The sequence below is a fragment of the Sminthopsis crassicaudata genome, chromosome 5 (assembly GCF_048593235.1).
Source record: "Sminthopsis crassicaudata isolate SCR6 chromosome 5, ASM4859323v1, whole genome shotgun sequence".
Classification (NCBI taxonomy): domain Eukaryota; kingdom Metazoa; phylum Chordata; class Mammalia; order Dasyuromorphia; family Dasyuridae; genus Sminthopsis; species Sminthopsis crassicaudata.
Window position 1 is genome coordinate 219,980,082 of NC_133621.1, and position 27,756 is coordinate 220,007,837.

The following is a 27,756-nucleotide window of genomic DNA, read 5'->3' on the forward strand; positions in this document are numbered from 1 at the left end:
TCTTTCTTCTGATGTTGGCCAAATTTTCCCATGGCAGCAAACAAAGGGCCACCAGACATCATAAGAATAGGATTAACTACAAGTATTTACCAGAGCATAAAATCAGAAAAAACATATATATATATATATAATTTTAATAGATCAAAAATATCACAATTAAATGGGGGGAGGGAGTTATTAGATAGGGAATCCCTGTCCCTCAAGGCTTGTTTTATTTTTTTCAGTATTCTTGCTCCTGGATCAGCAGGCAAATGAAAATACAGATTATACCCCTTTCTACTTATCCAAGGAGAACTAATCTTTCCTGGATATGAAGAAGGGAAATGTGGATGTGATAGATGTCTATTGTTGCTACAGTTATCCTGCCACCATGAGTAGGCTATCTCCTCTTCTTTTCACCTTCAGAGTCCCAAACTCCTGCCTTTAGTTGGACAAGGAAAAAAATATCTACTCTCCCATCCTATTTGAGAAGAATTTCCTCTCTTTACATCTTGGAAAGACTAAAAATCTCAAGATTTTCATAGCCAGTCAACTCCTTGCAAGAGATTATTACACTCTCATCATCAAACTCTCTTTAACCACTAGTTCATTCTCTGAAATCTACAAATATTCTTGAAAAAAGAAATTTTATTTGACTCTGCCATTCTCTCAAGTTGTTGCTGTTTACTCTCTGCTCTGTTTAATTAGCTAAATTAAAAAAAAAAAAAGAACTAAGTATATTTGTTCTTCCACTTCATGATCCACTCTCTTCTTAGCCTTTTGCCATTTTTTCTCATCCTACTCCTGTGCATTCCAAGGTTGCCAAGGAAATTTTATCTGAAATCCAATGCCTTTTTCTCAGTCTCCATTCTATTTGACCACTTTATTAATTCTAAGACCATTATTGTCTTTCTCCTCACTGGATTTTAGAAGACCCTCATCTCCTTTGGTGTCTCCTTGTGCCTGTCTTTTCTCAGGTTCTTTTTGTTTTTATCAACCTGTTGTTGTCTATTAAGGTTTGTTCCCTGCGCCTTAACCCTAAGGTTTTGTATTAGGTCCTTTTCTTCTATACTTACTCCACTGATAATCTCATTAATTCCTTTCAGTTCAATTATAATTTTTAAGCAAATGCTTTTCAGATCTAAACATCTAGTCCTATATTATATCCTAGAGATACATTCATGTGGACAGGCATCTCAAACTCAACATGTCCAAATAGGTCTGCATTATGCTATCTTATTATATCTGTCTCGCCTTCCTCACCTGCCTTTTGTGTTTAAGGCTGCATGATTCTTTCAGTTTAGAATTTGAGGTCATTCTTGGATCTTCTTCCACCTTCTCCTCTATATCTTATCATTTTCCAAATACTGATTTTGCCTGCATCATTTATCTCACATTTGTCCTATTCTTTCCATTTTTCTCCAAGAGGGACATAAGCTAAGAAAAGAAGAAAATTTTTATGCAACATTTTTTTGTATTACAAAGAAATTATAAACAAAGTAGATGCCCATCAATTGGAGTTGACTGAACAGACTGTGGTATATTAGTACAACGGAAAATTTCTGTGCTGTAAAAAATTATGATCCAGAATTAAGTAAGCAAAGTCAAGAAAACATACACAGCAACTACAATGATGCAAATGGAAACAACAACCACACAGAAACAAAAGTCAAAAGTGAATGTTGCAAAATTATAAAGAACAGGTATGACTTGAAAAAATTATATGAGGAGACATTCTTCATTCTTCTTTTGTTAGGTGAGTCCTTTACAAATAACTTCAGACTTTTCTTTTGGGATATATGGGTGTTTTTGCTGTTTCATTTTCTTTTTCTATTTTTTTATCTTTAAAAATATTATTTGTTACATGGATGGCTCTTTGGGAAGTGGTAGAAGTAGGAATACTGGGGGCTACTATGATGATGTAAAAAAGCAAAAATGATATATTTAAAAAAAACTTTAAAAAGAACAAGTTCTTGGATAGCAGGTTAATAATTGTCTTTTATCTTCTAATGAGCAGAAGTAGGAACAATAGATAAAATTTGGGTAAAGAATGATGCAGGTTAAATATAAGAACAACTTTTTTACTGGTTGTTAGAATAAAGGTGAAGTAGCTCAGGAGTTCATCTCATGGAAGATTCTCTCATGAAATATTTGCTAGATGACTGCTTATTGGATAATTTGTAAAAGGTTAGGTTATTCCAAGTAGTTTTTGAACTTTCTTGCACCTTTATACGATTCCTTGATTTTATCATTTCATATGTGACATTTCCATCTGATTTTTTTCTTAATTATTTCTTATTTTCATTCTTTTGTCATGTCTCACATGTCTGAGGATCACTAATCTCCTTTGATCCATCCATTTTCTTTAGTTATTGCTTTCTGTCTGTCTATGTCTCTCTCTCTCTCTCTCTCTCTCTTTTTTTTTTTTTGGTCTCTCCATTATGAGGCAGGGAAGAATATGGGTATAAATACACATATATGTACATATAGAGTATGCTAAAAGTTTTAGGGCAGCTTCATCCTATTATAACTTAAAGGTACACTAACTTTTAGGACTCTGTATGTACATAGAAATATATGTGTATAATTTATGATGTTGTATGTCATTCCTTCCTAGGAAATAGAAATAAGATAAATCTTCTCTAAGACAGAATATGAGGAAGGTATTGGGGAGTATGTAGTAATCCTTTCCCTTTCTTTAGCTTTCTTTCCAAGAGCATTTCAAGAGAGGCCTGCATGATGCTATTTCACTTTATGTTTGCAAGTATTTTGTCTTACAGGTTTTCCCTTTTTCATGGCTTGAGTCAAATCATTAATAAATAATAATCATCAATGACTTTTTTTTAGTTTGCCAGACCATTTCAGGATCTCTAGGGTATTTCAGAGAATCAGAGTTTCAGTTTCAGAACTGGAAGGTATTAGAAACATACTTAATAGTGAAAATCAGATAATGAGGAAAATTAAAGAAGAATTTTAGAGAATCATCTTAACATTTCTGACGGGAAGTGGGTTCTACTCCTCTTTGAAAATAGGGAAATTCAAATACAGAATTAAGAGAAGCTTTATACTTAATAGCTCAGGGAACAGTCCCTCCCTTCAGTGACCGGATTGGTCTATTCCCTTCCAGGTTACAGTCTTTGTGATATAATCACTGTATGTTTCCCCTAAATATGTATAAGCATGTCCCCTCTCCGTTGTCATGTATCCCATGTTCAAAAATGGCAGAAAACTCTTCTTATGGGGAATGTTATTTAATATTCAATAAGCCTATTAAGTAAGCACACTAGTGATTTGGTTAAGTCAGGTCATTGACCCCAACCAGTTTGAGTTGGATTAGCTATTGGTTTTTCCCCAAACCATAAGATTCTTTTTGACTCACACACATTCATCATAAATTATTGGCATTATAATAATTTACAAGCTAGAGGGTTAAACAGTGCGCTTTGGACTTATTATAATTTCACATAATCAGTTATTTATTTTATTTTTATATATACCTCTATACTTTGTTTGATTGATAATATATCTATTCATAGCTTTAGAAGGTATATGATCTATTGTCTTTTACTATTTTTATATTTTGATCTTTACTATAAAGGACACTTTATTCAGAATATACTGTGGAATGCAGTATGAAGTAGGGAGTCAAAGCCTAATTGCTTTCTAGTTTTCTCAGTTTTTGTGAAATAGGAGCTCTTTTTCAAGTAATTTATATTTTCCAGTTGAAAATTGGGTGGTTTGAGTTTTATTGTTTCTAATTTTCCTTTCTCTAGTCTGTTATATTGATTTAAATATCAACTAATTTTGATGATTGTTGCTTTATATCATTTTTTGAGGTCTGGAAATGTTCCCCTTTCATATAGTTATAAAGTGGCTTATGCTTATATCCCCAGTTATAGAGCAAAGCTGTAATAATAGACTGGTTGCTGAGCAGCTAATCCTGTGCTAGTAAACTCACTCCACTTGGTGGCTCCCATTGAATCCTAATGATGTAAACAAATGGACAGCATTCAATACCAGAATATAAAATCAGGCAAATGTATTTTTTTTTTTTTTAACAGAACAACAACCAAAACAAATCACAATTAAGTGGAAATAAGGCAAGGGTTGTTATATAGGAAATGTCTGTTCTTTAAGACTTATTTTGTTTTTCTCAATGATCCTACTGTTGAGGTTATGGAGTGCAGTCAAATTCTTTCCATAACAGGTCACCAGAAAGATGGTTTAGGACTACAAAAATGTTCTGAGACATCCTAAAAGAATTTGTTAATACAAAATTCCAAATCAAGGGGTAAATCTTCATTTTATTATGCTGCTAAGAATAAGCTAAATTCCAAGAGAAATTAGCAAAGAAAGGGGTTTTTAGCAATTAATAAGGGAAAATTGAGTTCCCTAGTAGAACTCAATTAGCCAGGAAGAAGATATCTTTAAAGGAAGGACTCTATAAGAAAGAAGGCCATTGATTGATGGGCTAAATTCATAGGGAAGTTAGCAGATTATTTCCAAAGGGGATTAGAAGGGGAAGGGGATTATGCCATGATGGGCCAACCCCCAAAAAGGATTTAGTACCCTAAAAAAAAAGTTAGCAAAAATCTATAGTAGGAACTGATCTTTTATGGGGAAATACAACCTCAGGGGTTTGACACCATAATTTGCTTTCTGATTGGATTACAGTTAGGTAGAGTTACTAGAGATCACCACTTGGGGTGGGACAAAAGTCCACTTGAATAAAAGGTCTACTTAAGAACAAAAGACCTTACCTTCCGAATCCAATTCTTCCTTTGCAACAACAACATCAATAAAATTCGGTTCTGCTCACATATATTGTACTTAGGATATACTATAACATATTTAATATGTATGGGAAAGCCTGCCATCTAGGGGAAGGTGTGGACGGAAGGAGAGGAAAATTCGGAACAGAAGGGAGTACAAGGGATGATGTTGTAAAAAATTACCTATGCATATGTACTGTCAAAAAATGTTATAATTATAAAATTAATAAAAACAATGAAGAACAAAAGACCTAAACAAAATCAAAAGTGTCCACTTATAATCCTATCAATGTTTTTCCCTATTTGCCTCAGAAAATATCGAATTTTAATATTGAAATATTGAATTTTAAATTCTTAAAATTCAATGAATTTTTCTTAGTCCCTATTCTACTTTACCACTCTAAAGATTCTTATATGTTATTACCTTCCTCTTCTTAGACACTCTCCTGACTGATTTTTAAGATTAGTTGAATAAGCCAAAGGTGGTAATGTTTACTGAGAGAATACCTGGGAAATTGTCTTTGAGTATTTTAAGTGATTTGATGTGAAAGTGGGATAATTTTGTTGGACTTTTAACATTTTTTTTGTGTAATGTGTCTCTAGCACTCTGGGGAAGCCTATAGATCTCTTCTCAGGATCATGTTTTTAAGTGCAAAAAATAAAATATGTAATATTACAAAGGAAGCCAATTGTATAAAAATATGTTACTGTAATACTTCAAACAAAGAGAAAGGAAAAAATTCCTAAACCTCGGGTTAAGAATCCTAATTCACCCCTCTAGTGGACAGAAGTAGGAATACTAGCTAATAGGTACAGAATGATTGATTTAGGTCAAATGTGAGAACAAACTTCCTACTGATGGCAGAAGGAGGATGAGGTTTCTTAGGAGGTCATAGGAGGTCATACTTCCACTTACATGGAAAATACTCCTGTGAGGGTTGAATGACCAATTGTTGGGCATTTTGTAAGTAGCATTTTTTTTTTTTTTTAGGTAGGGGTTCTACTAGATGATTTTTGAAATCTCTTGGAACTTTTGTGAGAGTCTTTACTCTGTTATTTTGTAGATCATATATACACATAATATTTTATTATTAATTTCCCATTTCCACTTACAATTTTTCTTTGATCCCAATCCATTCATGTAGTCATGTCTTTTTTAGGTTTGTATCTTCTTTTCTTTCCTTTCCCATTATTGAGTATTTTTATATGCCTTGTTTGTTTGTGTGTATGTGTGTGTGTATGTGAATACTTATACTTATGTATATATATAGTATGTTCCAAAAGTCTTATTGTAGTTTTAAACTTTAGTAATTAATTGTTTCATTTAAGCTGTTAAAACTTAGAACTTCATTAAGTCATTTGGGACATCTATCCCTCCCTCTTTTTCTGTCTCTTGTCTTTCTCTGTGTATATATAAAGTCCACATACGTGTGTATGTGTGTAAAATTTCCCATGCCTACTTGTCATTGCCTATCATTCCTTTCTATCTCACCACTAGAAATCAGAGAGAATTCCTTCAAGATAGGATATTAGGAAGATATTAGGAGGGGGCACACAAAGATTTCTCTCTCTCCTCAACTGCCAGCAATCCTTCCATGGTATTATTTCCCTGTATGTTTGAAGGGATGCCTTATTGACACCATCAGTAGCTACTTTTCAGTTTCTTAACTGATTTCAGGACTAGAAAATTTTGTTGCTTTCCTTTCCATGATTCTTAGCCTAAAAATATGGTCTATTAAGAAATAATTAATATAATCCCTTTATCCAAATATCCAGAATCTAAGAATCACAGAATGGAAGAAGGTGAGAGCTGGAGAGATTCCCAGGACTTCTCTTTCTGATCACTCATCTTTGGCCTTTGATTTTCAGAAATTAACATAATATCTAGTATTACCTTTTGTAAGTCCTGGGACTTATTGTAGGCCAATCAATGAGAGCCAGAGTAATTGGGATTTAAAGCATGGTCCTTAAGAAAGAAAGAAATCTAGCCCCTAAATCCCAAGATATTTTGTGAATTTTCAGGAATCAAGATTTATATTCTTTGGCAGAATGATTATAGTGAACAGAGGGAGAAGAGGGAGAGAGAAAAGGAGCAAGGAAGGAAACAGAGGAAAGAAGAAAGGACAGAAGGTATGAAGGCGAGAAGGAGGGAGCTGTATTACCTAACTGGAACTGGAACTGATATGGATCTCACATGTCTAAATATCCAGATAGATTAATGGAGGTTTTCAATCTTAAATGTTCTGAAGGGTGAATAAAACATGGAGAGTTCATATATTGATGATAAAGTAGTATTGCATTATAATACATTTTTTCTGAACTTATCATGAAGAACTGCTATTCATACTCTCATAAAAGCATAAACCATTACCCAAGCAACAGAAATCATCAGCTAACCTCTACCCATGTCCATCTTGTGAGCGTTCATCACTTCTTTGTTGTCCACCTTAATACAACATCAAATTGATTCAAATATTATGGGAAAGCTAGCCTTATTTTAGGAGGTCCATTCAATCAAATAAGTGGTATTGAAATCAGAATCTGCTCTCAAAGGAATAATGCTGATGACTTCTGCAATCTTGATAGGATCTCCTTAGCAAGTTCTACACTAACAAGAATCACTTAGGTTTTATATTATCTGTTCAGTGTGGCCCCATTCAAGTTTCATTTGAGAGAATCATATAAAGGTCCTCTGGGGACACATTCTGGAGATATTAGTGAACATCTTAATTAGCACTTTGAAGTGCTTTCTTGAAGAGAGAGTCCGGAGAGACAAAGGTTGTCCCAAAAGAACAGCAATTAGTCAGAGAGTCAAAAAAATTATTAAACTCCCACTATGTGCTAGAAGCTATGCTAAGTACTTGAGATTCAAAGAAAGACAAAAAGCAGTCCTGAGTCTTAAGGAGTTCACATAGGGATGCTACATGAAAACAATATGTTTAGCCAAGATATACACAAGATAAATTGATGATAATTAACAGAGAAACAGGCCCAGCATTACATGGGCTAGAAAAAGGTTTCCAAGCGGGTGAGATTTTAGGCAGAGATGAGGAAAAGCACTGTGAATGTGGAAGACAGTGAAAATGCTCCAGTTGGGGATAAAGTTCTTTGTTCAAAGGATTGTAAGGGACCAGTGGTAGTCAAATGCAGAGAATATGGAAAGGAGGCATATGATATAAAAAGGCAGAGAAGGTAGGAAGGGATTAAATTTGAACAACAAATACTAAAACAGATTATTTTTTATTTTATCTTGAGGATATTTTAAAAAGTCCTCGTATTGCTTGAATAAAGAATGACAGTGAAACATACATTTGAGATAGATCACTTTAATAGCTGAATAGAAGATAGACTGGAATGAGCACTATTTGTGTAAAGCTAACTAATCAGTTAATTAATCTATGCTATTGCAATAGTCTAGATATGAGATGTTGGTGGCAGTGTCAGAACACAGAAATGGTTTACAGGAGAGACCTTGTCAACAGATTGGATATAGAGGTGAAATAGAGTTACATTCAAGGATGACTACTAGGTTGAAAGCCTAGGTTATGGAGAGGATGGTGGTAGTCTTGGCAGTAATAGGGAAGTTAGAAGGATGGAAGGATTTGGGACAGGGGCAAGGTAATCATTTCAGGTTTTATGTCTATAGGAAATCCAGTTTGAGAATTCCATTGATGACAAACTGGAGAACAGGAGAAAGGTTAGACCTGGATATGTAGATATGAGAATTATCATCAGAGAGTATAATGGAATCCCTGGAAGTTAATAAGATCACTAAGTGAAATAGTACAAAGTGAGTATAGAGAAGGAGGCCCAGGAAATGGTGCCTTCTGGGATACCCATAATTAGCAAGTATGACCAGGGTGAAGATCCACCAAGGCAGAGTAAGAAATGATTAGATCATAAAATACTAGAGCATAAAGGAGAAGAGGGTAATCAACAGTGTCAAAGATCATAGAGGGGGGAAGGATGAGGATAGTAAAAAGGCCATTAGGTTTGGCAATTAAGATAGCTTTTTTTTTCTTTTTATAATTTTTGTATTAATTTTCTTTTTAAAAAACTTTAAAATTTTTATATATTTTAAACTTAAATAGAAAATAGGAAGAGAAAAAATTGTACTATGCTTGTTCTCTGTTTTCAGGAAAATAGAACAAACATAGTACAATCTTATATGTATCTATATGCATATAAATATGTATGTTTATGGTTACAGTTATCTATGTATATGTACATATATGTTTGTGTGTATATACATGCACATGTATATATGAATAAATGTGCATTTGTGTGTTTACATACATACACATGCAAATATGTGTGTGTATTTCTGCATTCAACACAATGTATATTATTTTTTATATAGGCTTTCTTGAAATGGAAATTTTTTACTTTATTTTTTGAATTCTCTCTTAAATTCTGATGTGTACATGGCAATTTTTTTCTTTTCCTATTTTGGAATACACAGGAGAGCTGTTGAAATACATGAGAGCCACCTGATAGTGGTTGCAGGAGATTCAATCCAGAATGGATCTCCTCTTGTGAAAGGATGATACAAGGAGACTGAGAGGCAGTTGCTCTTCTCTGACATCTTTAACTGAGAGGACATTGTGTTGTCTGACTTCTCTCCTCTTCCCTCTCCCTCCAATTTATCTCATTTCACATCCCCAACACCTTTGTCAGCAAAGACTGCTCTGCAATTTCTTTAGATGTTATGGTCCACAGCTGTGGAGGCTGTCCAAGAATTGACCTGTCCCTTAACAGTGGATAGTATCTTTCTTCCTAGGTCCAAGTTTTTCCATATTTTTTCCTAACTCATCTTCCTTAATCCACTAACCCACCTTTCAAACTTATACTATCTAGTTATTTTAAATAGTTTAAAATAAATTGACAAATATGGCTGACATATAATATTGTTTTTCTGTTTTTAGCTTTTGATTGAAGCTATTTTAGCTATAACTTTGAAATCATGATTTTTTTAATATAATAAATTTCACTCAGGTCTTGTATTTTATGTTTCTATGTATCTCTTTTTCCCTACCTTTCCTGACTCCTCTACTTTGTTTCTTTCTTCTGCTTTGCCCTCCTTTTACTTAACTTACCCATCCAAAAATTCCTCCTTTACAAGAACTGATGCTAAGTGAAATGAGCAGAACCAGGAGATCATTATACATGTCTACAAGATTATACAATGACTGATTGATGAGTGTGATTCTTTCCAAAAATGAGATGATTTCAGTTCCAATGATCTTGTGATGAAGAGAGCCATCTACACCCAGAGAGAGGACTGTGGGAACTGAGTGTGGATCACAATATAGCATTTTCACTTTTTTTTAATTGTTTGCTTGCATTTTGTTTTCTTTTTCATTTTTTCCTTTTTGATCTGATTTTTCTTGTGCAGCAAGATTATTGTATAAATATGTATACATATATTGCTTTTAACATTTATTTTTAACATATTTAATATATATTGGATTACTCACCATTTAGAGGAAGGAGTGGGAAGAAGAAGGAGAAAATATGGAACACAAGGTTTTGTGAAGGTCAGTGTTGAAAAATTATCCATGAATATGTTTTAAAAATAAAAAGTTTTAATAACCCCCCAAATTCCTCCTTTCCCCTTCATCCCTCTTTATCCCATTCCCATTGATCCATATACCTTATTCCATTCCTGTTAACTTACATGTTCTTTTATACCCTCCTTTTATCCTATTCCCTCATACTCTTACTTCTTTATAAATTTAAAAAACATTTATTCACTTCTAAATATATATGTTGTTTTCTCTTTAATCCTGACCTGATGTGAGTAGAATTCCCTCTAAAAATTCTTCCCTTATCCTCTCCCTTATCCTTTTATTTATTTATTTATTTTTGAATTTAGAAAACTTAGGCAATTGGAGTTAAGTGACTTGCCCAGGGTCACACAGCTGGAAGTGTTAAGTGTCTGAGGTCAGATTTGAACTCGGGTCCTCCTGACTTCAGGCCTGCTGCTCTATCCACTGCATCATCTAGCTGTCCCTGAATTTAGGAGACTTTTAATATCCACATATATGTGTTTATGTATGTGATTATGTGTATATATATATGTATATGTGTATATATACATATATATGTGAATATCTCTATCTCTATATATGTATTGTTCCCTCTTTAACCTATTCCCGATGACAGTAAGGTTACAAAACTACCAGCCTTCCAATCCCATCTAATTTCTCTGTCAGTTTTTCCTCTCACACTTCATTTGTATAAGTATTCTTTTCCTACATAGTTTTGCTTTTTAGAATCATACCATACTCAGCTCTATTCCAATCTTTCTTTTGAATTTTTAATTTTTGAACTTTGAACTTGAACTTCTACAACATCAGCAGAACATTTTATACTAATAATCATAAGTATTTTTTTACATTTTCCATGTGTAAATCAGTTTGTCCTTATTGAATCCTATCTAATTAGTCTTTGATATTTACTTTGTACTTCTCTTGGATCTGGTATATCAAATTTTTTATTAAGTTCAGGTCTTTTTGCAATAAATCCTCAAAGTCAGACAATTCAGTTATATATCCATTTCCCCCCTCATTCAGGATTATGCTTAACTTTTCTGGGTTCTTTTGCTCTTCTATCTATAGTGTTCCAAGACTCGTGATCTTTTAAAGTGACTTCTTCTTGGTCTTGTATGATTCTAATTATGATTCCACTATATTTCAGTAGTTTTTTTACTTGTTGCTCCAAATTTTTCTCTTTGACCTAAGGATTTTGGAATTTGACTATGACGTTCCTGTAGGTTTTCCTTGTAGGATATCTTTTAGGTGTTTGGTGGATTTTTTCTATTCTTAAATTTTTATTCTAAAACTTCAGGACAATTTTAAAAATTATTTCTTGTATTATTGTATGAAGATTTTTTAAAATCATAATTTTCAGTAGTCTGATTATTCTTATATTTTCTTGATATGTTCTTCAGATCAATTGCCTGCTGTCTCATATTCTCTTCTACTTTTTCCTTCTTTATGTTTTATTTCTTGATCTCATAATTTCTCTAGCTCTCCCTTGCACAATGACCTTATTTGGCCACTAAGTGGTTTGCCATTTCCTTCTTTAATTCTTTTTATAGATGAAGAAACTGAGACAAACAGGGTTAAGTGATTTGCCCAAGTCACACAGCTAGTAAGTATCTAAGGCTGGATCTGAACTCAGGAAGATGAGTCTTTCTCACACTTCTTCACATTTCCTCATATTCCTCACACTAGTCCTGATATTCTATCCATTGCATCACCTTGCTGCCTCTAAATAAATACTAAATGTTAATATTATTAGTTTGGCTTCATGCTATCATTTATGAAAATGTATATGAAAATTACATAAAAATAGGAGGTAGAAGGGACATCATGAAAAAGGAGGTTGGCAGGTCATGAAGTGGGGACACATAATAGATGGCTTAGGCTAAATGTTACACTGACAATCAAAGAAAACATTCAATGATCCAGTGGAAGGCTTTTTAGCAAATTGGGTGTTTGTTGTTAGCTTAAGCAGTACTCTGATTTATTCCTTTTTCAATGGGAATCCAGAGAAAAATTTGCTCTGGATAAAGTTGTATTGTGGTAGTTTTTTTGCAACCCCATTTGACGGTTTTTTTTGGGGGGGAGGACAAAGGGACTGGAATGATTTGCCATTCCTTCTCTATAAAGCTATATCAGACAGTGTCTAATATTAAACTTTCTCATCAATTAATTTGATTTATGAAATTAAGTTTTGATGAGATTTAAAATTTATTGATTTGATGAGACTGATTAAGCTTTTATTAGGTACCTCTTATACTGTCTGGTGCTGCTTCTTGCAGGGAATAGAGACATAATAGTGAAATAGTCCTTGTCTTCAAGGAATTGAATTCATTTACTCTGTACCTGTTTACATTATGTATGAGTGTGTATGTGGGTATATGTGTGTGCATGTATGTGTGCATGTGTGTGTGTGTGCCTGCATCTGGGTGTTGCTAGCAATCAAGTCTCAAAACCTAATTGAGGTACACATGTATATACATCACAATGACCATATAAAGGAAGTACATTTATTGGAACACTATGACATCATGGGAATTCTACCTTTAGCAATCACTCTCTGATAACTAAGACCACACTGACTGCTTCTTTTTTTCCACTTTAGCAAACTCAGTACCCTGGACAGTCCCCTATTATATGGCAGAAGTCTTTCTATTTCCTGATTTTTGTTCAGTTATTTTTCAGTTGCATATGATTCTTCATGACTCTATTTGAGATTTTCTTGGCAAAGGTACTAGAGTGGTTTGTAGTTTCCTTTTCAACTCATTTTATAGATGATAAATTGAGGCAAATAGGGTTAATTGACTTGCCCAGGGTCACACAGTTAGTGTTTGAGGGCAGATTTGAACTCAGGTAGTCCTGACTCCAGTCCCAGCATTCTATCCACCAGCACCTCATTAATCACAAAATAATTTGTAGAATTGTAATCACTTCATCCCCCTTTCTAGGCAGTCTCATAAGGTTATGTTTATTTCTCCCTGTCATGTATGTGATTTCCCTTTATGCTTACAGATTCTCTATGAAGATTTACAAATAGACAAGGACTGAACACAATGAGGAGCTGTGAGTAGAGTGAAATATGCTCTGGTTGAAGAAATGCACATATAGAAAAAAAATTAATTTATTATTCATTGAAGTAAACATCAAATTTTAAAATCCATTTTTCTAGTATAGAGAGAACTTTTGAATCTTCTTTCAGTTATCCAGACTGTTGGTCATGCCTTTCAGATTTGTGGCACTCTTCTGTGATTTTGGATTGGGATAGAGCCTTTGGGACATGTCCTGCTCTTATTCTTCTTCCTGTGCTATATAGACTGAATTTCAGCAAAGATTGGTTTGGTTTGACCTTGGTACCTCCCAAGTGGTCATCAATCAATTAATCCAACTTTATGGCAGTCATGTATTGATCTGTTAATTATATTCAGACCAAATGTCCATTTCATGATCTTGTCCACAAAAAGAGGTGTTGTCCAGTGCCTTCCTGAAATCAAGATAGCCCTTTCACCCCTAAAACATGTATTTAATATGTGTAAATATGTTAAAAAAAGAGATAAAAATTTATTGGATGATAGATTTAATAAGTTCTAAGGGATTTCCTTCGTTCCTTCCTTCGTTCCTCTTTCCTCCCTCCCTTCCTCCCTTCTTCCCTTCCTTCCTTCTGCTGAGGCAATTGGGATTAAGTGACTTGCCCAGGGTCACACAGCTAGGAAGTGTTAAGTGTCTGAGACCATATTTGAACTCAGGTCCTCCTGATTTCAGGGCTGGTGCTCTATCCACTGTGCCACCTAGCTGCCCCCAGACCAATATTTTTTCAGCTATTCCCTATTGCTCCCAAGTTGTTTACATTTTACAATTGATAAGTTCCAGGTCACTCAAAGAGCAAAAGGGTAACATACAGTAGGCAGTAAGTGAACTGGGTAGGAAGAGATTCTTAAGAGAAGAGATCCCAAATTTATATGGTATCTTCCTTATATTAACCATTAAAATATTTGAAAGCAGTCTTCCTGTTTCCTTCCGAGTTGTCTTTCCCCTAGGCTAAATAAAAAAATTAATCACATTTGATCTATTTATACCAGATTTTTAGTCATCTCAAATTTTTTCAGCAGTTACATATTGTCTCTAGAATATATAATTCAAAAATCTTCAATCTAGTTTTTAAAGTCCTCCATTCCAATTTATATTTGATATTAGTTTCTATTTTCCATCAGAATGTTCTGCTAGTTGTTTCTTATATAATACATTCCAGCTCCACACTCTGTGCTTGAAAGACCAATTTACCATGTCTGGACTCTTGCCTCTTAGAATCTCTAGCATCTTTCTAAGTTCAGCTTAATTGTCTCTTCCTAAATAAAGCTTTTTCTGACTCTTCCCTCCTCCCACAAAGGGGATAATACTCTATCCCCTTTGAAATTACTTTATATTTACTTATTTGTATATATATTCTATTCTTGCAGTAAAATATAAGTATCCCAGGGACAAGGTTGTATTCCTTTTTGTCTTTGTCCTCAATGTCTGGCATAGCATCTTATATATAGTAGAAACAAATATTAATGTTTATTGAATTGATTTAAACTGAATTTATCCACTCTTTTCATCTTAATTTCAACCCAGGCTTGAGTTCTACTAATTTATCAGTGATTTGTGATCTTTTGGATTAAGTCCTTAAAGGCTTGAATCACTTGTTTGTTCCTTAGGGTATAAATGAAGGGATTTAGCAGGGGAGCAACTGAGGTTTGGAGAATACCTACACCCTTATGGAAGCTGACATCTTTTGCTGAGAGATTAATATACATAAACATGCAGCTGCCATAAGAGAGAGAAATGACAATCATGTGAGAGGAACAAGTAGAAAAGGCCTTTTTCTTTTGTTGAGCAGAAGGAAATCTAAGAATTGTTTGGATGATGTTTGTATAGGAGACAATGACCAGCCCTAGTGTGATCAAAAGTGTTAATGAAGCTAAGAGAGTATCCACTAGCTCTGCCAGTCTCGTGTCTGAACAGGAAAGCTTCAAAAGTGGAGCAGTGTCACAGTAATAATGATCTATGGTATTGAGTGAACAGAAATTCAGCTGACTTGCCATGAAAATTGCTAGACCAGAAATCAATAAGCCAGCCAGCAAAGTACAGAGAATTAACAGGATGCAGACTTTGCTGCTCATGATGGTTGTGTAATGTAGAGGCTTGCAGATGGCAACATACCTGTCATAGGACATGGCAGCAAGGAGGAAAAACTCAGTGGCCCCCAGAAATATGGCCAAAAAATACTGAAGGAAGCAGCCGATAAAACTGATAGCTTTGTTTCCTGTTGAGATACTGAGTAGCAGTCTGGGAGTAAAAACAGATGTGAAGAAAATTTCTAAGATGGAAAAATTCCGAAGGAAAAAATACATGGGGGTCTGGAGGTGGGAATCCAACAGTGTGAGAATGATGATGGTCAGGTTGCCAATAATGCTAAACAGGTAGGTGAAAAAGAGAAAGAGGAAAAGTACAACCTGTAATTCAGGAACATCTGTCAAACCCAACAGGATGAACTCAGTTAATGTGGTGAGGTTTTTCATTGTGACCTTGGCTGGATCTGAAGTTGAATAAAAGAGAAATCAGTGTTGAAGATAGAAGAGGTGAGATTCAGGCTAGGAGTGTCAATGAAATCAATACATGAACATGTACATTTCTGATCATGCTCCCCATAAACTTTGTTTTTGGGTGAAGACAGTTTATCTCGAAAGTCCTTTTCAAGACTTCCCCAAGCCAACATTGCCATGTAGCTTATTTGTAGATGGATATTGATAAACTGGAGCACATGCAGATGAGAATGATCTAGATAGTAGGAGTAGCAAGATTCCACACTAGTAGGTACTTTTGGTTACCTGAAGAAGCTTTGCTAGAGAACAGTTCTGCATGATAAGAGTCCCTCTCTATGCAACAAAAAGTGCCAACTCAAAATCCAGGGAAAGAGGCACACATATCATTGGATTAATAACCTTTCTAGCAGAGTTTTGGGGCTTCAGATAATGTGTCCTATAAGCCAGTATCCTTCTGTCATTTTCATTCTTTCCTGATTCTGTAGCATCTCCAAAACAAAGGGTATATCATCCGTGTCCCCTCCCTTTCTATGTGGAACCACTCCCCTCTCTCTCCCAAACTGTAGTTTTATTGTTGATTCCTTCTCCATGACTGTGATAGTCCTTAGTCAAATAAACTTGGGCTTTCAGGAAATATTTTTTGTTTGTTTGATTGTATATCCATAGTTTCTCTGCTCAATATGATCATCAATTTTTGACCATCAGTCTCCAGCAATCTTTTCTTCAGAGACTTTACATACACATTAATTTCTTGATTCATACTTATAGAAAGAAGAAAAGTATTTGGAGACTATGGGTTGCCAGGGAGGGACATACATTCCTAAAACCCTATTTATATTGATTTAGGTTTTTAAGCCTAAATATTAGGAGAGGTGGATGATACTTAGGTTCATGAATTGGAGACAAAGTACTAATCCAAGGAATTATATATATAATATTATAACCCAAACATATATGTAAAACATATGATATATTTTCCATGAACTCCATGAACCTCCTCTCCTCCTCCATTGTGTAGTCCTGGACATGTATAATTTTATTGCTAAAAAAAGGTTTCGAAATAAAGCAAGAAGTACAACCTTTTCTAGTTCCATGCCAATCTTGTGGGTCTGAATCCTCTTTCTGGTCTCCATATTTATGCAATATAGAAATGACTCTAAGATCATGGAAGAATAGGTCCTACTGAAAGAGACAAATCAGTTCAATTAGAAGGAAAGAGAAAAGATTGTAAAGGGTTACACTATACCTTGGTTTTTGTATTCCAGAAGAATGATGTTGACGACGTTTAAAAGCAGTCCATGGACTCTGGCAGGATTCACGCTAACCAGAAAGGCTGATATGCTTGCTTCAGAACAGACACTGGGGAATCAAGTGTAGGAACAAACAAAGATACCCTAGGGAGTTTAATGAGCTTCTTTGATGACAATTTTGAAAACATACTATACACAGGCTAAGAGCTGAAGGTTGGGAGAGCAAGGGTTAAAATACCATGAAAGCATTATTCACAGGTCTGGAGTCTGAAAATAGCATGAATGACAGGGTTCCAAACTTGCATCATCTCATTTAGGATTGGAATTGTTTTAAAATTAAACCATCTCTGGGGTATTTACTATGGTCCTAGGGAAATACCAAAGAGTAATTTATAATAGAATTTAGAGGGAGAAAGGAATATTAGAACTTTCCCAGTCTAAACCTTATTTTTAAAATTAAAAATAATAAAGAAACAAGCCCAGATATTATGTGATTTGTTCAGGTTTGTACAGGGAATATAGAAATGAATTTGGACTCAGGTCCTCTGATTTCAAATCCAGTATTTCCATTTCCTGGAATCACTGTGTCTCAGGTGCAAAGAACTTCAGGTACCGCAGGAAGAGTAAAGGAGTTGATGCTGCTGCAAGAGGCTGCCCTCTGGAACTGCACACAGCTGAGAAAGACCTTAACTCTCCCTATAAAAATGTAAAAATCTCATTCCTGGTTTGCAGGAGCAAGCTACCATATTGCATAAAGAATGGGACCTAGCCATTTCCATACCAAACTTGTGTGCCAATGGGACAGTGGTTCCAGGGAATGAAAATTCCCATCTCCAATATTATAGGCAAGGAGGCAGAGGGAATTAGTTTGGATTCCTGGTTGAATATAGTTTAGGGAATTTCCATGTGTTAGATTTCAGGAAGTTTCAAGGGATAGCTATTTCTCTAAAAGGCAAGATGTGATGAGAAAACTACCTACCTTCCAGGAATGTTGTGAGAATCAAATGAGATAATAATTGTAAAGTACTTAGCATTCCTAGAATATAGTAAGCACTATAGAGATGTTAGTTATTATTATTATTTTGGACATAATTTCTCTGCACTAAAAGTCCTTTCTCTGTTATAGCTAAGTAAGTCTCCTTTCTTTAAATATTTTATGGAGTATGATTACCTTATTTTGTTTCAGTTTTAAAGTGAGACATCCAACTGGCCTAGTTAGACTTGTTCAGGAAATTTAGTAGTATAGATAAAGTGTCATATCAAGAAACAAGTTCTAGTCTGGTCTCATACACTTACTAGCTGTGTGACCCCTGTTTCCCCTTTGTTATTAGACATGATGAGTGATTAAATGGGAAAAGAAACACTTGCCCTCCTATTTTCAGTCCCAAAACTTGAGACAAATATGTATTCTTACCAGACCTCATTAGTGACACTCCATTTAATTGAACAAATAAAAATTAAACATATACCAAAATATAAAAGACAAGTATATACTAGAACAATAATTTATGTAATGGTTACTTTGTATGTGCCAGACACTTTGTTAAGTACTTTGAAATTTTTATTTTATTTGATCCTCACAACACCCTGGCAAGCGCTAATATTGTGTTTATTTTACAGATGGGAAACAGTGGTAAACAGTGATCAGGTGACTTGTACAGCTAAGAAGTGTTAGAGACTGTTTTTGAATTAAAGTCTTCCAGCTCTGGAACTAGCACTTCTAGCTGCCCACCCCTAGCCAAAAACAGTTATTCATATTCCTGTTTCAGAAATCTAAATCATCTATTATTTTGTAAATACATTTAAGCTATGATATATTTTCCTTTTTTATTTGTTTCTTTTTGAAGGAATTCAATACCTTTAAATGGTAGTATTTATGAAAATACCATTCGCACTTTTAAAGTCTTCAATTTTATGCCCAGTGTTTCTAATCATTCCTTCATTCCAGCTTCCACCAGGTAACTAAAGTGAAGGACAAATTTTCTTTTTTAAAATTTATTTTATTTTTAATTTATGGAATAAAATAAACATTTCCATAACAGTATAATAAAAAATGATTGCATGTGAAACTTCAAATCTGTTATGTACAATCTAGTATTCCTTTTAAATATATAATTTTATCATATATTAATTTCTTTTTCTGCTTTTTTATGCTGTAACTTGTCCTAAAAATGGCTACCATTAGATATAAATAAGCATACATACACACAGGTAAAGTTTTTATAGACATTTACGTAACAGTTCTTCTTCTGGAAACAGATGTGCCCTTTATAATTAATTTGGCTATTTATAATAATCAAAATTACTTAATTGTTTAAAGTAGTTTTCAAAACAATATTGCTATTACTATATACAGTGTTCTCTTGGTTCTGTTCATTTCACTGTTCATTATCTCACACAAGTCTTTTCATGTTTTTTAAGATTACTAAGATCATAATTTCTTGTAGCAAAAATAGTATTCCATCACGATCATGTACTTGCTTGGTATTACTCAATGATAGCTATCCCTTGCAATTTCAACTTCTTTTCCATAATAAAGATATCTGGCATAAACAAATTAGTATAATTAGTTCAAATTATATTTGGAAATAGAACTAGTAGTGGGATTGCTGGGTTGAAAAATATAAGCAGGTCTTGAGGAGGAAGGAGAGAGGCAGAAGAAAAAAAAAGAAATCAATACATTATACCCCTAAAGTATACACAGCTTAATAATCATTTGGACATAATTTCAGGTCTCCAAAATAGTTGGATCCGTTTTCCATGTAATAAAATATGAATTAGTGTTCGAATTTTTCCATATTCCCTCCAAGATTAGTTGGTTTCCCCTTTTATCTGTATAATCAATCTGTAGGCATAAAATGATATCTCAAGCTTGTTTTAATTAACTTGCATTTCTCTAGTCAATTAGGAAATGATTCATATTATTATAGATTTGACAATATTCTTGATATACTTGACATATGAGATTTTTATATTAAAAACTGTCTGTGTATTTCCCTGCTCTGCCTCCATCTAGTTTTTTGCTTTCCTTCTGATCTTGACTACATTTGTTTTATTTGTACTAAACTTTAAAACATTTAATGCAATCTACATGATTCATTTTACAATTAACTTTGCTCTCTATCTCTTGTTTATTCAGAAATTGTACACCTATCCATAAGTCTGATAATGTGTTTTATGATCTTCTACTTTTCTTGAAATCTCTCTGTTTATATCTATCATGTATTCATTTTGGCCTTATCTTGCAAGATATTGGTATGTACCCAGTTTCTGTGGTAGTAGAACATGCATTGTTTTCCCCCTCATATCTAGACACAGGTATTTCTTTTATTTATTTAACATTTTCTTCCACTTACATTCAAAATAAAAGTTTATTTTACATTTGTTTTTTTAAAATTTTTGAGTTTTAGGTCCTTTCCTTTTTCCTCATCCACAATTAAGAAACTACATGTGAAGTTCTGTAAAACTTTTCCCTAAAGCTCAAGTTGTGAAATAAAAACATAAACCTCCCATCCCAATTAAAATAAAAAACCCTTCAGAAAAATTAAATTAAAAAGAAAGAGAGAAAAAAAGAGAATGTTTTAATCTGTATTCAGACACAAACAGTTCCTTCTCTGGCTATAGATAGGATTTTTCATCATAAGTACTTCAGAGTAGTCATGGATGATTGTACTATTGAGAATAATATTTAGAGCTAGTCATTCCAAAAAATTGCTATTACTTTGTATATAGTACATTTCACTTTGCTTGAGTTCATCTAGGACTTTCTGAATTTTTTTTCCTGAGAGCATCCTGCTCATCATTTCCCATAGAACAACAATATTCCACCAAAACACGTACTGCAGTTTATTGAGCCATTCCTCAATTGATGGGCATCCACTCAATTTCCATATTTTTTTGCCCTGAAAAGAGAGCTGCTAATGAATATTTTTTTGGTACAGATAGATCATTTTCCTTTTTCTCCCCAAATCTTTTTTGATACTCATGCCTAGTAGTGGGTGTTGTTAAATCAAAGGATATGCATGAATTTATAGCTCTTTGCTGCCCCCAAATCTTAATCTTTGAGAATGAATGAATTTTTCATTGAAGAGAGTAAACATATATGAGATGTACTGTTTTTTCTCATTACCTGCTTTTCACTTTTTTTCTTAGATCAGAGTAGCTTTTTTGGGGCCAGCTTTTGTATATGGCAATTACAAATCTTATCAAGCATATAGGAGACTTCTGCTTGCTCAACTTCTTTTTCATGTTCATGCTATACTCTTCTTGAAAGGCTTATGTTGTGTGAACTATTCTGCTTTGGGGTGCTGGAATTGCAAAGACTAAAAAAAGATAAAATCCTGCTCACAAGAAACTTATATTTTGGCCCAAAGAAATGTAGTCATGGTAAAACAGATATTCTTGGTCTTTTATGTATCATGGATTCCTTTGGTAGTCTGATGAAACCCATGAATCTCTTCTCAGGTTTAGATAATAAATGCATAAAATATACAATATACATGATAAGAAAGGAAATAAATGATGTTGAAATAATTATCAGCATATAAAATACACACATACACATGCATATTTTGCAATTAAAACCTGTATCATACATAAGTTCACAATATATAAATTGTGAGAATATAAGGTCTTTGTGGATAGAGAATTTTTTCATCTTTGCATTAGCAGATAAACACAATGCATTATATTGGAAAGAAAAGGAGAAACTCTGAGAAAGTTTTCCAAGAAAATTTTCATTTGGGAGAATCAAGGAAGATTTTAGAAAGGAGGTAGAAACTAAATTGTCTTGAAGACAATTTATGAAAGATAGGACATAGTAAATGACATGCTAATAAGTTTGGGAATGAATAGATGTCTAGATTAATTGGAACATAGAAAGTGTGAAGGAAATAAATGTAAAATAAGGTGGGAAAAGTAAGCTGGCCTTAGATTGTAGAAGACCTTCAATGCCAGCACAAATAATCTGTAGTTGTTGCTATAGAAAATAGTGAGATATCAAAAGTTTTTGAGAAGTAAAATGATAGAAGACATTGCATTAGGAAGATTTATTTTGCACAGTTATATGATGGATTAAAGGCTGGATTTTGAGAAGTTAAGACTTGAGATAAGGAGATTAGTTAGGAAGCTATTTCAATAGTCTATGGAGAGAATACTTAATCTGGCATCCATAAGATATCTGGGCATCTATGAACTCACATGGGAAAAAATCCATGTTTGTTTTTTAACTGAAAATAAACATATTTTTATTTACTTTAACACACTATTCTCCCCTTATCCCTCCCCTCCAGGCAATTGGGGTTAGGTCACACAGGAAGTGTTAAAGTATCTGAGGTCATATTTGAACTCTGGTCCTCCTAACTTCAGGGCTGGTGTTCTAGCCAGTACACCAATTAGCTTTCCCTAAAACGTTATTCTAACAAAGGGTCCATGAACTTTATCAGACTGTCAAAAGCTTGTATGTTCCCCCCAAATTTAAGATCCCTTATAACTTATAATTTTTAAGGAGCAATTCAGGTAGATACTACCCCAAACAGAGTACTAGAATACCTGCTTTTTGACTTTAAAAATCATTTGGACAGACAGCAAAGAGATGCCCACACCAGAAGAAGGGAATACTTGAGTATTACTGTCTCCTAGCAAAAACATATTGTTGGGACAAATGCTTGCTTTTTATCTGACACTTTTGAAAAACAAAAACATTTAAAAGAATAGGCTGTCTTGAATGCTAAGAATGTAATCTCCTTGAATAACCTTAACTTTATCCCTTCTAACTGTCCACCAAAGTCATGTAGGAAAAAGAGAATTCTGAATTTTATCACCAGATATCCTACAGGTTCGAAAAAAATAACCACCATAATAACTTACTCAGCCCTGAAACAGAAAGAAAAGAAATTTAATTTATTAAATGAGATATTTGGTGGAAAGTGCCTTATGGATTTATATAAATGTTAGCTATTATTTTTTGCATGCTTCCAATTTCTGTTTCTGTTTGCAATCCAAATTATACAAAGTACAAAAGAGTCATCTTTTTTATACAACAATCTCATATGGACGTTCATCTGCACTGATGATAATACTTCGTTTCGTTGTCTAGTACAGAGAATATTTCATGGGGTAAAACTTAACCTTCCTTCTCCCCGTCAGAAATGCAACACCAAATATTTAATGATAACCAGGGATACACAATGATAATGGGTCTACAGTGTGTTAGTAAATGTGTAATAATTTCTGTAGCATGACACACTTTGAAGTTTAGTATTAGTAACATCAGTATTAGTAACATTTTTGCCTTTATTTTAAAAATCTAGACAATCAATAAAGCACTAAATCAAGCCCTGATTCATAGTGTTTGTACATTTCTGAGGTACAAATAAATGTTCACACTGAAAATTTGACAATTGAGTCACTCCTGGTAAGAAAAGGAAAACTTCTATAACATTCACAAGAAGTCCTTAATTCACTTTCTAGGAAAAAAGAACAGAATAATTCAAGAAGCAGTCCACTTTAGGACTCCTCTAAATAATAGAAAGGAGGGAGCTTCCTACATCTGGATGGCTCTTGGTGATAGGACAAGGACTGTGTTGGCTTAGGAGGCAACTGGATTCTTACCACTGAAGAGAAGGAGAAATAAACCCTTGTCAGAGATTCCCAGTAAGGATTTCTGTTTGGGTGTGTTTTGGGATAAATGAATCCTAGGCATCTTCCAATCTTGAGATTGTATGTTTCTGTGGAAACAGGTGCCTTGCTTATACTTTGGCATATAACTCAAAGGAGTAATGCGAGTATTGCCATTAATAATATTATATTATGTATTTATATGTGAACATCTAGCTTCCTTTTTCTTATTTACTCACTTTACTAATTGTCACCCTCTAGTCCTGTTTCAATTTCTTTCTTTCTTGCTACATACAGGACAATCTGAAGTCATAAGTGAGAGATACAAAACCACATAGGGATCTCATTATTCATTCTGCAGGGACTGATAGATGACCCACAGCTACCGATCCTGATTATTATATTTCTTTTTCTTACCTATATGTTGAGTGTCATTGGCAATCTTACCATTATTACCCTCACCTTGATGGCTCCCCACCTTTGGACTCCCATGAATTTTTTCCTTCAAAATCTTTCTTTCTTAGGATTCTCATTCACAAATGCTTATATTCCTAGATACCTCTATAGCATGTCAACTGGGGATAATAGCATTTCCCTTGATGCTTGCTTCACCCAAATATTTTTTTGTCATTTTTCTTGGACAACGGACTTTTTTCTTTTGTCTATCATGTCATAGGACTTCTATGTGGCCATCTGCAAACCCTTGCATTGCACAAGCATCATGAATAACAGAGTCTGTAACCATCTCTTCTTGGGTTGTTGCCTGTCTGGGCTGATGATCATTCTCCCACCAGTTAGACTGGACCTTCAGTTGGATTTCTGTGACTCCAATGTCAGTGATCATTTTGGCTGTGATGTATTTCCTCTGCTGAAGATTATGTGTTCAGACACAAAATTCATAGAAAAGATAGCTCTCTTTTTTGCTGTGTTTACACTCATTATCACCTTACTCTTATTGCTTCTGTCCTGTGGCTATATCATCAGGAAAATTCTGAGATTTCCTTCAGTGCAAAAAAGGAAAAAGATCTTTTCCACCTGTTCCTCTCACATGATTGTTGTTTCTAGGACTTATGGCAGCTGTATCTTCCAATATATCAAACTGTCCACTAATGATAGAATGGCTTTGAATAAGGTGTTAACTATGATCCCAGCATCTGTCATTTCCAGTGTGAACCCTTTTATATATTCTTTGAGGAATAAGCAAGTGATCCAAGCTTTAAAGGACTCAGTAAAAAGGATTATATTCTTCTTAGATGAGTGAGATGCTACTGAGATTGATATGGCGAATGTTCCAGGAAAACCTGAATGACTTATTATTATCTGTCCTTAGTTTGATACTTTTTTTCTTTTGCTTAATCATTTTAGATATATGATATGACTTACTGGATAGAGGATTAGTCTTGGGTCAGGAACATCTAAGCTCCAGTCTTGCCTCTGACATACTAGTTGTAGTCATTTAATCTCTTAGGGTCTATAAGAATGTAAATTGTCAATTAAAAATTGTTGTAATTTAATGGAAAAAAACAAGCATTTCTGTTACAATATAATAAAAATATACTTGCACATGGAACTACTAATCTATTATGTATAACCTGCTATTTCTTTTAAATGTATAATAAAGTTGTCATATAAATTTTTTCTTTATTTCGTCATCCTCTCCCTTGTCCTAGAGATGAAGTCCACTAGACACAAATGAACATATATGCAATATTATTTTATACATATTTCTTTTTTAAGTTCTTTCTCTAGATGCAGAGAGTATCTTTCTTCATATGTCTTTTATAGCTATTGTGTCAATTTTATTTGTCAAAATGACTTATTTGCTGATTCTTTTTTTATTATAGCTTTTTATTTACAAGATATATATGCATAGGTAATTTTTCAGCATTGACAATTGCAAAACCTTTTGTTCCAACTTTTCCCCTGCTTCCCCTCACCCCTTCCCCCAGATGGCAGGTTGACCAATACATGTTAAATATGTTAAAGTATAAATTAAATACAATATATGTATACATGTCCAAATAGTTATTTTGCTGTACAAAAAGAATCGGACTTTGAAATAGTGTACATTTAGCCTGTGAAGGAAATCCAAAATGCAGGCGGACAAAATTAGAGGGATTGTGAATTCTATGTAGTGGTTCATAGTCATCTCCCAGAGTTCTTTCGCTGGGTGTAGCTGGTTCAGTTCATTACTGCTCTATTGGAACTGATTTGGTTCATCTCATTGTTGGAGAGAGCCACATCCATCAGAATTGATCATCATACAGTATTGTTGTTGAAGTATATAATGATCTCCTAGTCCTATTCATTTCACTCAGCATCAGTTCATGTAAGTCTCTCCAGATCTTTCTGAAATCATCCTGCTGGTCATTTCTTGCAAAACAATACCACATAGCGATCATAGGACATGGTGGCCAGGAGAAAGAACTCTACTGCGCCAAAAAAGATGACAAAAAATATTTGAGTAAAGCAAGCATCACGGGAAATGGTATTGTCACCTGTTGACATGCTATAAAGGTACCTGGGAATACAGGCAGAAGTAAGTGATACTTCTAAGAAGGAGAAGTTTCTGAGAAAAAAATACATGGGAGTTTTAAGGTGGGGATTCAGCAAGGTGAGGATGATGATGGTCAGGTTACCAATTATGCTTAATATGTAGTTGAGAAAGAGAAAGACAAAAAGCAGAACTTGAAGCTGTGGGTCATCTGTCAGTCCCTGCAGAATGAATAATGTAATCCCTGTGTGATTTCTCATCTTTGCCTTTTGAATTCTTGATGGACCTGTACACAGAATATGGATGAAGAGATTCAGTCTGAAGATGAGAATAGAGACAAAATCATAATCATACGAATTGGGAAGAAAGAGGCAGCCAGGAGCTCATGTAACTTTATATTGTCACTTTGTTATATTCTAGTTTTTTCTAGTTTATATCAAGATTGATTGCTTCCATTTATTTTTAGAATGAACATTTTTTCTACCTTTTCAAACATTGTCTTTTTTCAAAATTTTCTATTTCATATATTTTTACTCAAAGCTCTACACTCCCTCTTCTCCTTAACCACATACTAGAGTCAGGAGACCTTGTTTCTAATTCTGGAGATGACATCTACTGGTGCCATGATGTGAGTGATTCTCTGGAACCAATGTAAAATGGAGATTACAACATTTGTACTGCTTACTGCTCAGGGATATTTTGTAAAACAAAAACAAAAATATAAACTTTCTGAACTTTAAATGGGAGTTATTATTGTTGTTGTTATGTTGGGCTTATTGAAAATTACTTCTTATAACTCTCAAATCATCACCTCACCTTTTTTCTCTACTCCCCTATAGGTGAAATTTTTTCTTGGCATCTTTGTCTAATATAGTCTTTCAAGAAAGAGTTAGAAATCTCCTATCTAAGATGAGAAACAGACTGATCTTGAGAAACATTGTGGGGCCCTCCAGGCTTCCTCTCACTAATATTCATGCTTTCAGTTCTCCTTGGCACATAGTCCACCTGAGGTTTTTTTCCTTACTGTCTCAAATATGTCCTAGTTTTGGTCTTCTGTATCACTTATTTTATTAAGTGTGACATGAGTCTTTTTCTGCAGGCACCTACTTTTTGTATCTGTCACGATTGAAAGATATGCACTGACCTAATTCTAAATTCAGCTTGTTCTTAAAATTTTTCTTCCTTTCTTATTGCTACAGTCTCTTCATCTATTACCTGGGTAGACTGTACCACAATTATTCTTTGGGTTCTCTCCATATCTAAATTCCATAATCCTATAGAAATGAGTTCACAATAATATGTAAACAATGGTTTCTTCTAAGGGGATAATTTCATTTCAAATGGTAAATGAGTTGCTAATTTCCTAGAAAAACCTTGAATTCTTCTCCCTAGAGAGATGTGATAAGATGTTTCAGAGTTTATTGAAAAATCTCTGATAAAATGTCTTACTTTTTTTACTCAAATTGCTTATTATATTATGTGTTCTCTCTGGTGTAGTTAAATGAACAATTTGAG

At 34.0% G+C, this 27,756-nt stretch overlaps 2 protein-coding genes across 2 annotated transcripts in view; one reads left to right on the forward strand and one right to left on the reverse strand.

Moving 5' to 3' along the window:
* Positions 1-872: 872 nt before the first annotated feature.
* Positions 873-27,756, forward strand: part of LOC141542762 (olfactory receptor 6C2-like) — a 113,967-nt gene continuing 87,083 nt past the window's right edge. Inside the window, exons 1-2 of the mRNA XM_074267347.1 lie at positions 873-995; positions 1,406-1,735. The gene's annotated coding sequence lies outside the window, so the exon portion shown is untranslated. The remainder of the gene's footprint in view (positions 996-1,405; positions 1,736-27,756) is intronic.
* On the reverse strand, positions 14,929-15,855 carry LOC141542759 (olfactory receptor 2AP1-like). Its single transcript, XM_074267344.1, has one exon. The coding sequence runs from the start codon at positions 15,853-15,855 to the stop codon at positions 14,929-14,931; it is 927 nt and encodes a 308-aa protein (XP_074123445.1).